General features: G+C 41.9%; 1 protein-coding gene across 1 annotated transcript in view; it reads left to right on the top strand.

Annotated features, from left to right (window-relative positions):
* Positions 1-202: 202 nt before the first annotated feature.
* MAJIN (membrane anchored junction protein) overlaps positions 203-10,721 on the top strand; it is an 18,250-nt gene continuing 7,731 nt past the window's right edge. Inside the window, exons 1-5 of the mRNA XM_010174108.2 lie at positions 203-303; positions 5,204-5,249; positions 6,517-6,592; positions 8,934-9,059; positions 10,177-10,208. Coding sequence (XP_010172410.2) covers positions 203-303; positions 5,204-5,249; positions 6,517-6,592; positions 8,934-9,059; positions 10,177-10,208 — 381 coding nt within the window. The remainder of the gene's footprint in view (positions 304-5,203; positions 5,250-6,516; positions 6,593-8,933; positions 9,060-10,176; positions 10,209-10,721) is intronic.

Here is a 10,721-nt window from a genome sequence, read left to right as displayed (position 1 = left end):
CTCTGCTTTATTGGAACGGACCCTTCATCAGCGATTTTCTGACTTGTAGGAGGTACTGGTAGGAAGTCTGTTCTCCCTGCCAGTGTCCTCTAAAGGGAAAACTGCCTGTAACCTTTTCTTCTACGACAGAATGAGATCTTGTGAAGGGTTTTAGTAATTGACCTTTGACTCTCCCTAGGCTGGCACTGGTGGAGAAAGAAAGATGTCGTTGAAACCATTTACCTATCCGTTGCCTGAAACAAGGTTTCTTCACGCAGGCAGGCTTGTGTACAAATTTAAAATCCGATATGGCAACTTCAACAGGTAAGTATGTTAAAGCTGAAAAGTCAACATGCAGTTTGGTGACTGCATGTAGCAGTGACTGAATATGAGACCCTAAATTCAGATCTTTGGTGTTCCTCATTTCCTGCCTTCTTTCATTGACTGTGAAAGTGGTCACTTAACAGTTGCTCCTGGGCTTGCACAGGCTGAGCATTGCCCTGAGAGAGTGCTTCTGTTTCACTGTGTGTGTGGATTTTGTGGTTCAGTGGAAAAATAGGCTGTTTTTACTGAGAGTATTTTGAAATTTTGTAAGTGTTTAACTGAGAAGAGAGCTTTTGTAGTGGTTTTATGGCAGCTGGCCACTAAGCCCCACATGGCCACTTGCTCACTGGCCTGCAGTGAAGGAGAGAATCGGAAGGGTAAAAGTAAGAAAACTCATGGGTTCAGATAAAGCTAGTTTAATAAGTAAAGCAAAATCAGGAATTCCTTCACTGCTTCCCATCAGCAGTCAGGTGTTTAATCTCTAGGAAAGCAAGGCTCCATCATGCCTAATGGTTACTTGTGAATGCAAATACAACAACACCAAGAGTCCCCCCCTTCCTTCTTCCCCTGGTTTTATTGCTGGGAGTGATGCCCTATGGTCTGGAATATCCCTTAGGTCAGTTGGGGTCAGCTGTCCCAGCTGTGTCCTCTCCCAACTTGTGCACCCCCAGCCTATGCATTGATGGGGTGGGGTGAGGAGCAGAAAAGGCCTTGACACTGTGTAAGCCCTGCATGGATGTTTTAGTAACTAAAACATCCATGTGTTACCAACACTCTTTTCAGCACAAATACAAAACACAACCCAATCCAAGCTACTGTGAGAAAATTAACTCTGTACCAGTGAGAACCAGCACTGCCTTGGAGCTCTGTACTCAAAGTATGTACTTATTCTTTGGGCTGTCTGCGGCTAGCAATGTGCCTTTTTCTGGCCTTGGATCTGGCGCTCAAGTGTGGATGTAGAAAGAGTCTCACTAGCCGCCGGCAGTGGGTGCTTGTTGTGCTCTCAGGATTTTTTTCTCTCAAGGTCCCCTTTCCACTGCCACTCCTCTTTCAAATGTGTTTGTGACAAACCTGTCCTGTTTTGAAACAATGGCGTACCTCTCCTGCCCGCAGAGAAGCAGAGCAGGACTTTTAGGATAACTGCTTCTCTCAATTTCTAGAAGGCACTGTAGTGGCAATCCTGAGAATGAGGGTGAAGGGAGAGTATTTTAGGCTGTGGTAGTGCTGGCATGCTGTCATGGTTTAACCCCAGCTGGTGGTTAAGCACCATACAACTGCTTACTCACTCCTGCTCTACCAGTGGGTTGGGAGAGGGATTCCAGAAAAAAAGTAAAACTTGTGTGTTGAGTTAAAGACAGTTTAACAGGACAGAAAATGAAAGGAAAATAATAATAGTAGTAGTAGTAGTAATAATAAAAATATACAAAATAAGTGATGCACAGTACAATTGCTCACCACCCACTGACCGATGCCCAGCCATTCCCTGAGCTGCAGTGTTCCCCAACCAGCTCCCCCAGTTTATATACTGGGCATGACATCATATGGTCTGGAGTACCCCTTTGGCTTGTTTGGGTCAGCTGTCCTGGCTGTGTCCTCTCCCAGTTTCGTGTGTATCCCCAGCCTCTGCTGGCAGGGCATTAAGAGAAGCTGAAGAGTCCTTGACTTAATATGAACACTGCTTAGCAACATCTAAAACATCAGCATGTTATCAACTTTCTTCTCATCCTAAATCCAAAACACAGCACTGTACCAGCTACTAGGAAGAAAATCAACTTTATTGCAGCTGAAACCAGGACACATGCAAGGAAGAGAAAGGAAAACAGCCTTTGGGTGTGCAGGGGATGATGAATAGGAGGGTTGTGGGGTGTAACAGTTGTGTGGTAAGCCTCCAATTGGAAGTTCTAGTTAGTAGCCAGCAAAGTTACTAAAGCATAGGGTGCTGAGTAGTATGGTCTGATGGGAAAGATGTCAAACAAGTACAGAGGATGATCTTTTAGAGGTGGAAAAAAGACTTTCCCTTGAGGGTATTGCCCTGGAGGAGTCTGCTTGTATCCGCTGGTCAGACACACAGAGATGATGGGGAAGTGCTTTTGCGGGTGGGCAAAACCTTGACCAGCTCACTCAAGGAGCTTTTAGTTTGAGAGGGGACTCGGAATCCTGGAGGCTGCAGTCTACAATAATCACAGAAGTCTGAGCTACTCTGGCAAGGGAGCTGGAGCTGCTCAGGTTTAAGGGTAGTATTCCAAAGCAGGTGCTTATAAATTGTGTACTGCTGAAGGAGTGTTCTGTAGAGCTCAAACTTGGTCTGAAACATGGTGATTTGTTACTGTCTCAGCCTCTGATAAATAATTAATAATGATAATATTCATAAATATTAATTAAAAAACCCCAAAGCAGTGGTTCCCTGTGTGCATCCTTCAAGGCGGTGATCATCATCAAACAGCAGTTCAAGGTTGATACCCTCACAGGCTTTTGGAAGGTCTTACAAACTTTTGAGCTTAAATCTCTTTTCAGATGGTGACCACTGTGCAGAAACTAGGACTGAGATCCTTTTGGGTCAACAAGTATCCTTCATCAGAGAAACAGAACAGCATTGTGCCATCCTGAAAACCCTGTTTTCCTGCCAGTGAGGTTGCAGCAGGGCTAAAATGCCACAGGCAGTGAGTCAAGCATCTGCCTAGAGCGTGGTTTTATGAGTGTGAGTGGATTTCCTTTTGCAATCAGATGTGCACAGACATTGCCAAAGCCCTAGTTTACTCTGGAAATGACTCTTGTTTGCTGCAGAAGGATGGATACGGACTTCATGCCATTTAGGCTGTCTCCAGGCCTGAAGCTACCTTAAATCTTATGCCACGCTTGTCTCCTTTTTCCTTTGTAGGATGGCTCTTTGAAATTCTATTGCATGACTTCATTTTGGGATGACTTGAAATGCAATTCTTTCTTTAGCTTTGCTTATTAGCATTTTGCTGGAATAGTGTTAGGTCCAGGAGGATTAACCTTCCTCCTTGTTTTGTTCTCTGTGTTGATTTTGGAGAGGAAGCTGTGTTTGTCTTCTGGTGTCAGTGTCGTGTAGCGTTCAGAAGGTCTTTGAAATGTTGCTTTTGTCTGTGAGTAAGCAATTTCCCTCATCGTAATCCCTTTGGAAGGCACAGCCTTCCAAATGTATCTGTACATTTCTGAGCAGCCTGCAGGTGTTTGATCTGATGGTAAAGAGAGCACTACGATTGTCTGAGTTTGGCAGTCTTGTCATTGTCCCTTCAGGTCTCACAGTTGGTGTGCATTGCAGCATCAGTTCTTGGAACTCATTCTTGTACTTGAGGGAACAGGTCAGGAGACTTTTGTGGCACCTTTTGTGTTTCATAGTAACTTCTGGAGCTGATAGTGAGCTCCTCAAGTTGGTCTTTGTATCAACATGGTCAAACATAGCAAAAGCAGCAAAACTTGTGAAACTCTTCCCCTTCATGTCATGGTTGTGGTAAGTACGGAGTATTTATTCAAAACATCTGGATTCACTCTCAATTCATAAAAGAGAGTAAAGGAGTAAGTCATAAGTGCATACGTAGCGTTATGCCCCAAGCAATGCTGTCAGTCAGCCTGCAGATTTGGAAGCTGAAACTCCTTTTCCCCACAGTAAGATGGTGACCGATCTGAGGACCAGTTCCTGGAAGAACATTGAAAGAGTTGCAAGAGCTGATCCCAGCTGATCATAGAGCATATTATCTACATAGGCTTTTGCTTGAGCGAGGTCATCTTTACTGAAGGTCTCCTGAATCCCTGGGGAAAACCCGGCAACAGTGATTTCTTTAACAATTCAAAGATGAGTCTGTTTTTGCATCTCTACACTCCAGACTTAAAATAAAATAATCACCCCCTCCTCCCCAAGCCCCCTCACAACCCAACCAACGCATCCCCTGCAGTCAGATAGCAGGTCTGACATCCTTGTCATGAGACCCTGCATGGTGCCTTGCTTTCTTCCATTCTTTCCACCCTCGTTACTTCGTCACCACAGCAACATCCCTTCCTGAATTGTACCTTTGTTTCCCTGCTGATCCATCAAGATTCATGACCACAGCGTAAGTACTGAGTGCGTAATATCCAACATCTGTGCTGTGGAACACTGTGTAATTCCTTTCATTAACTTGTTCCGTATCAAGCAAGGAGAGCGCCTTTCTGAAGAGGAAGGGAAGGTCTCATCTCTGACCAAGTTCTGGCTGGGGAGGATATGAGAATGGCTGCCTACCAAACCATATACCAGAGAATATTTGATACCATAATTCTTTACGCTCCACTGGATTTACTTTTTCCAAGGAACAGTTATGTGATTTGTTTACTTTTTAATGGGTTTGAATTTTCTTTAAGACCTTCTCTCTTCCTGTGCATTTTATTGTTGGCCTATACCTAGCAGCAAACAACTTTTGAGAAGCTGGCTTGCAAAAGATGTAGTTGATATTTGGGAACACAGTCTGATGCAGGCAGTACACAGCTCTCAGTGTCACAGGATGTAGCTCCAATGCCGTGAAGGCCCATTCCTCTGCAGGTTTGCACCATGGAGGGGATTAAGAGACATATCCTGCCGGTTTGTTCTTTTAGTCCCTTGAGTAGAATGGCATCACAATAGGCTGGAAGACAGGTCCTGGTTTGAGGGCATCCTGTCAAAAAAACAATCCTGAAGGTTACTGAGGATTGACTGGAAAGATCTGATCTCCCAAAATTGAAAAAAAATCAGTCCTTGTAGAATAGTAGATGTTTTTTAAGAACAATAAATTAGGAATTCATCTGCCTGCTACGTGTTTTCTCTGTGCAGTTGGAGTGATGTTTTATTGTTGTTTGATCTCCTACAATGAATGTAGCTCCATTGCTTTTTGATTGGGATTGGACTACCTCTCTGTTTGTTTCACAGTGCTCCTGACCTCAACAACACTGGAAGTGCTGTCAAGGAGTTAGAGGTAGGAGATGAAGCAGGTCAACATGACCTTAGCTGAATGTTAAGCTGAGCAAATATTTTGTTTGTTATGGGACTGAGAACATTTTGTCAAATGCAACATTTTGAGTTAGAGTAATGGGGGAACTTCTCTGGAGATTACAAAGGTGAAAAAAATGATGTAAACGAAAAACGTCATCAACAGGCAGCATTAGCGTAGAAGAGTAATGTTTTTATTTGGAACATTTCAAAGAAGCTACAGACTTTTAAAATTGGACAAATGAAAACTTGTATTTGTCGAGCTAGTTGCAGCCCATTCCTTTCTGATTCCTGGTCAGATTCATTCTGCAGTAGCACTTTCCCATGGTTTCACTCTTAGCTCCAGACCTGACCAGTGCTTTTAACTTCTCAAGCTTGACTAGCTGTCAGACCCTCCTATATTTTTCAGGAGCTGTGGCAGTGCTGGTGAGCTAGGCTGGCAGAGGTTAATCTAATGCTCAATTGCACGTTTTCCTCCTAGCTGTGGAGCTAGTAGAACCAGTGCATGTTCTTTTAATGGTGTCATAACTTTGTGACCAAGTGTGGTCACAACCGATGAGTTCTGTTGTTGTCGCCTTCTTCCTGAGACAGAAGAAGGCCCTTGCTGTTCCTAGGAAAATGACACAAATATACTGCCTGCTTAAAAATGCTCCTATTACTTAATTTTAGAAAATCTGCAGAGTACAGTAGTGGCATTGTAAATATTATTGAAGAAAATGTGCTCATTTTAATTGATATGGAAAATTATTGTTTAATATTGTTTTCTTTTCCCTTTTGAAAGATATTACTAGGTAAACTTTACTGTTTCTAAAGCAGGAGTTTGTTTGGGTTGAGTTACAATTCCTTTGTAACTGAATTGGGTCAATATTCAGAAAAAGAGGGATATGTTTATTTTTGAAACAGGTTAATCTTACATGTGTTTTGCTGGCAAAAAGGAGACTTCTTAAATTTAAAACATCTTAAATTTAAAAGCACACCTCCACTCTCCATAGTAATGCTTCTGTGTTAATTGAAGATTAAGATATTAATTCACTTCAATTTCTGTGCGTCTGTTAGTGCAGAGCATTCTAAGGCAATGGGAGGGAGCAGGGTGAAGGAGTGGAGGAGGAAAAGCAAAATATCTAGAACCTGCTCTTCCATGATTCATACAAAGTAATTCTAAACTTTTCACAAGCTTTGAAATTGTACATCACAGTGGAATTGTGGCTTTATTGTTAATATTCTTCCTTAATTTATTTTTTTGGCCTCTCCAGGAAGCAATTCGAGTAATCCTTGGAAATCTTGATGATTTACATCCATTTTCTACAGACCACTTCACTATCTTTCCATGTATCCTTTCTTTCCTACTCAAAAAGATCCGGTGACTTGTAACTCTTGGGCATTGCTTAATTCAACTTTCATTTCTAGTAGTGTGCAGATCTTTAGCTGGAGTATGACTATTTTGAGCTTTGCAGGTTAGCTGAAGAGACTCTTCAATTGTCGCCTTCACCAGGGAGAGAACTAATGTGAAAAGAATGTTTTACAGTGTTTTCAGATGAACACCCCTGCATTCCAAATCTGATTTAGCCAGAGAAAATAAAAGTGTTCTATAAAGTCACAGGAAGCCCACCTAATGTGATTGCAAGCAAAGCTAATGCATTGTTTCAAAAGGTTAATAAAACATAACATGCTCCTTACAGGCTCAGCAGCGTTGGCCCCCTAGTAGAGAAGACTGCAGTACCTTTTCTTGTAAGGCACATTAGGATTAAACAGTGTAGTTGCTGTAGAGTGAAGGGTTAAAAATAAGTTTCTTTCCTGAGGCTCTTATTGAAGAGAAAAGTGAGTTAGTTGAATGAGAAGCCTCTTCAGTCCTGAGGGGTGTCAGTTTGTGGATCAGCTCAGGCCCTTTGGCATCACCTCCTGTGGTTCTGGGTGCCCAGGAATGATAACACCCACGTGTTTCCATGTCCAAAGCATTTCCTTCCAGTCCTGGAAGACTGCATTATTGCCACAACTCATAAGAGCAGGCAAGAATGAGGTCATCCTCTTTCTCTTTCAGAAGCTGGTACATGTAATAACAACTTATTCCTGTTACTGTGTGGTGGTTTCACCCTTTTGCTTTGTAAACAAACACAGCCTGCTGTCTCACTACCCCCCTCTCTCCCGCAGGGAATGAGGGAGAGAATTGGAAGGAAAAGGACAAGGAGACTCATGGGTTGAGATAAAAACAATTTACTAATTGAAATAAAATGATAATGATAACACTAATAAGAGAATATACAAATGAGTGATGCACAACGCAGTTGCTCACCACCCACCGACTGATGCCCAACCTCTCCCAGACAGCAGTCCCAGCGCAGAGACAGTCCAGAAACCAAAACCCTGGAAGAGCAAGAGCCCGAGTGATCCCTGAGAGAATACCTCCAATTTCCAGTCAGCCTGGGTTACTATACTGAACATGACATGATATGATATGGAATATCTCATTAGCATATCCAAATGTCAATTTTGGCTTTTGCTATTCACTGCATTTCTCCCTCCTGGTCCTAATGCATTTGTGAACCATCCAAACATGATGACCGTGAGCTCCAGCAGCAGCTAATAGCATTAGTACGTTATCAACATTCTTCTCATAACAAATCCTACACTGAAACTAAAACAGCTATTCTAACTACTAAGAAGAAAATTAACTCTATCCTATCTAAACCAGAACTTACTGCCAGGAGTAGAAAGTAACCAAGAGTATCATCAGACAGGAAACACCCGAACAAACAGAGCCTCACTGTTGGTTTGCTTCACTAAAGCTCAGCCAGTTTTGCCTGAGTACTTGAGGTGTTTTTGATTCACAGACTTGTATTTCTAGAACTTGCAAGTCCATCCATGTGCTCAACCAGCACTGGGCCCTGGTGAGAACTGCACACTGAGGCCTGGCATGATGAGTTGTCCAGCAATCTATGTGTCAGGCTCCCCGCTGCAGCACAACTCTTAGTTAATCAGTGGCTGTGGGAGTCCTTGAAGCCAAACTCAGACGAGCAATTTCATGCCTTAAGGCAAATCTTGGGCTCCATCTGCAGTCCTCAGGATGTTAGTTTCTGCTAGCAAATGGACTAAACATATTCATTTTACTTGTTTCTTCCTGAGATGAGAGGTATGTATGGAGACTGCTGTCTCATGTCATCCATTCTTGCATACATGAACGCCGAGGTGTCCGAACTGCACCCACAGGAAGGAACGTCTCTGTACTGGTTGTCATGTCAATTGTCTTTTTTCCTCCCAGTTTGAACTGTGAAGTAAATGTAATGATGCTACTCTTATGAACCCTAGACCTTTTCAATTTAAAAAATATTTTTTAACAGAATTACTTTTTAGTTAAGAAAGCTGATGAGGTTTTTTATTCATAGGATTGGGAGAGCCTGCCATGGTGTTTCCTGCAGGAGAATATCAGGAGTGAAGCCAAATACAGTTAAGGAAACACAACACTATTAATACAAGTGACTGATGGGAGAGTATCTCCTGAATGTTTCTTGTAATGTGTTACTAGTGTTTTTTCACAAAGTTCAAACCAACAGCTTGTATTTCTTCCCTTATATACATATGCAGTTTGATATGACTTTTGAAGCGTTACAGAAGACATTGTCAGGATTCCTGCTCGTTTGAAATGTTAGTGCTATGTTCTTATCATTGTTCTCAGATTTGAGTAAATGGGAGAGAGTATCGAAGATGAGATTCAAACATGAGAATGTCAGTCTTGTGCCTTATCCCTACATTTGTACTATGTATCTAGAACTCAACTCATTTCAGCAAACTGTATCTTGTGGTAAGTCTGTATGGTTATGTTTGGAAAATTTCTGGAAACATCTGTGATCTGTGTCTTGCTTTTCCCTTTCCCTTCATCTACCGTGTCTTTGAGTTAGAGGGAGCAAAACTGTGTGCTGTATGGCTGTACGATGGATTTGAAATAGAGCAGAATAGTGTTTGGAGCCAGCACGTGTATATGGAACACGTGATTTTCTTCCTTGTGCTTGACTACATTTGGTGACACTGAACTTCACGGTATTTGTTTCTATTTTCCTAAGGGAAGCGTGCATTTGTTTTTCTAATTAATGATAGTAATAATAGTAATAATGTCTTTCATATAATTAGCAACTGTTATCACCTCACTAATGTCTCATTTTCCAGGTTTTCTTTGAATTCCTTGAACAGCCTCAGGCCCCAGCTGAGACCTCTGTGGGGCTCTACATTTAACCTCCTCTGTTGTGAAAACCGAGTGCCTATTCTTACTATTTCCTGTTCTGATTATTGATCCCTGGCAAAAGCTGCTGGTTTTTCTTTTGACTGCTTAGTCGATGTTCTGGTCTCCTTTATAAAATGGATCCCATGCATCAGAGGTTAGCTGGCTAATATTCTGTGGAGGCTGTGCTCCAGATATCCTTGTATTTACAACAAAAACAAAAACCACCTGGTGTTTTAGACTGTATCTCAAAAAGAGAAAGGTCTCGTTAAACATGATGGAAATCTGTGTACTTGGTACAGGTGGGACAGACTTTGCAACATTGGCACAGGGTTCAGAAGGAGGAGCATGGAAGTGCTGTGGTCACGTGGCTGTTAAACAGATTGCATTTTAAGCTCTTGTCCAAATATCTTCTGGGCCTGGGATTTTGACAGTAGACTCTCTGGTCAGGATGGCTGGAGTCGAGCCTGCGCATCTTTCCACTTACTACGTGCACCAGTAGAAGTCAAAAGAAGAAACGAATTCTAGTTCTGAAAGAGCTGTATTTGTGGTTTTTCAGTTTCAACATATACGCAAGTCCAGCATGGTTTCTAAGTAGTTTATCTTGTTCTTGGAAATGAGGTGCAATGCAAGAATGTACTTTTAAGTTGGTTAAAGAAAGTCCAGTCACCAAAACTCACCAAATTTTATACCTCTGTTACAGGTAAAGACGTAAACAAGGGCAGTGATGAGCTTGTAAGTTGTGTGTGTGTTTTTGTTTTGTTTTGGGTTTTTTTGAAGTTATATTCTAAATAGTCTGGAGAAGCAGAATATATATAGCCAATGCTATAGTTCTGCTCTTTCTGGGTGTTAATCAGGCAATGTAAGGTGGCACTGAATTCTCACCTAGAACATTCTAAGTTGAGAGAATTTCCTTGCTGATGGCAGGGGGATTGGAACTAGATGATCTTTAAGGTCCCTTCCAACCCAAACCGTTCTATGATTCTATGAAATCTTCCTGTCATTTCCTTTGAATGAAGCTGAGCTGAGCTGTCCAATAATTTCTTAATGGTGAGAGTCTGTATGAGGACGATATTGCTGAATAATTAAGTAGTTTCCTGGGTGTTGTATGTGTCATAAACAACAAAGTTAAGGTTCTTTGGAAATTTTTTGTTTAATGAGAGCTGAGGGTAGGTTTGTTTCCAATATGGATAAGTGCCTGAAGGTGGAGTGAATTTGTGAAGATGTCCTGTCCAAATTCACCAAAAG

This window comes from Antrostomus carolinensis, unplaced genomic scaffold, assembly GCF_000700745.2.
Source record: "Antrostomus carolinensis isolate BGI_N321 unplaced genomic scaffold, ASM70074v2 scaffold28168, whole genome shotgun sequence".
NCBI classification, from domain to species: domain Eukaryota; kingdom Metazoa; phylum Chordata; class Aves; order Caprimulgiformes; family Caprimulgidae; genus Antrostomus; species Antrostomus carolinensis.
The sequence above is the reverse complement of the archived record's forward strand: the minus strand, read 5'-3'. Positions and strand labels throughout refer to the sequence as shown.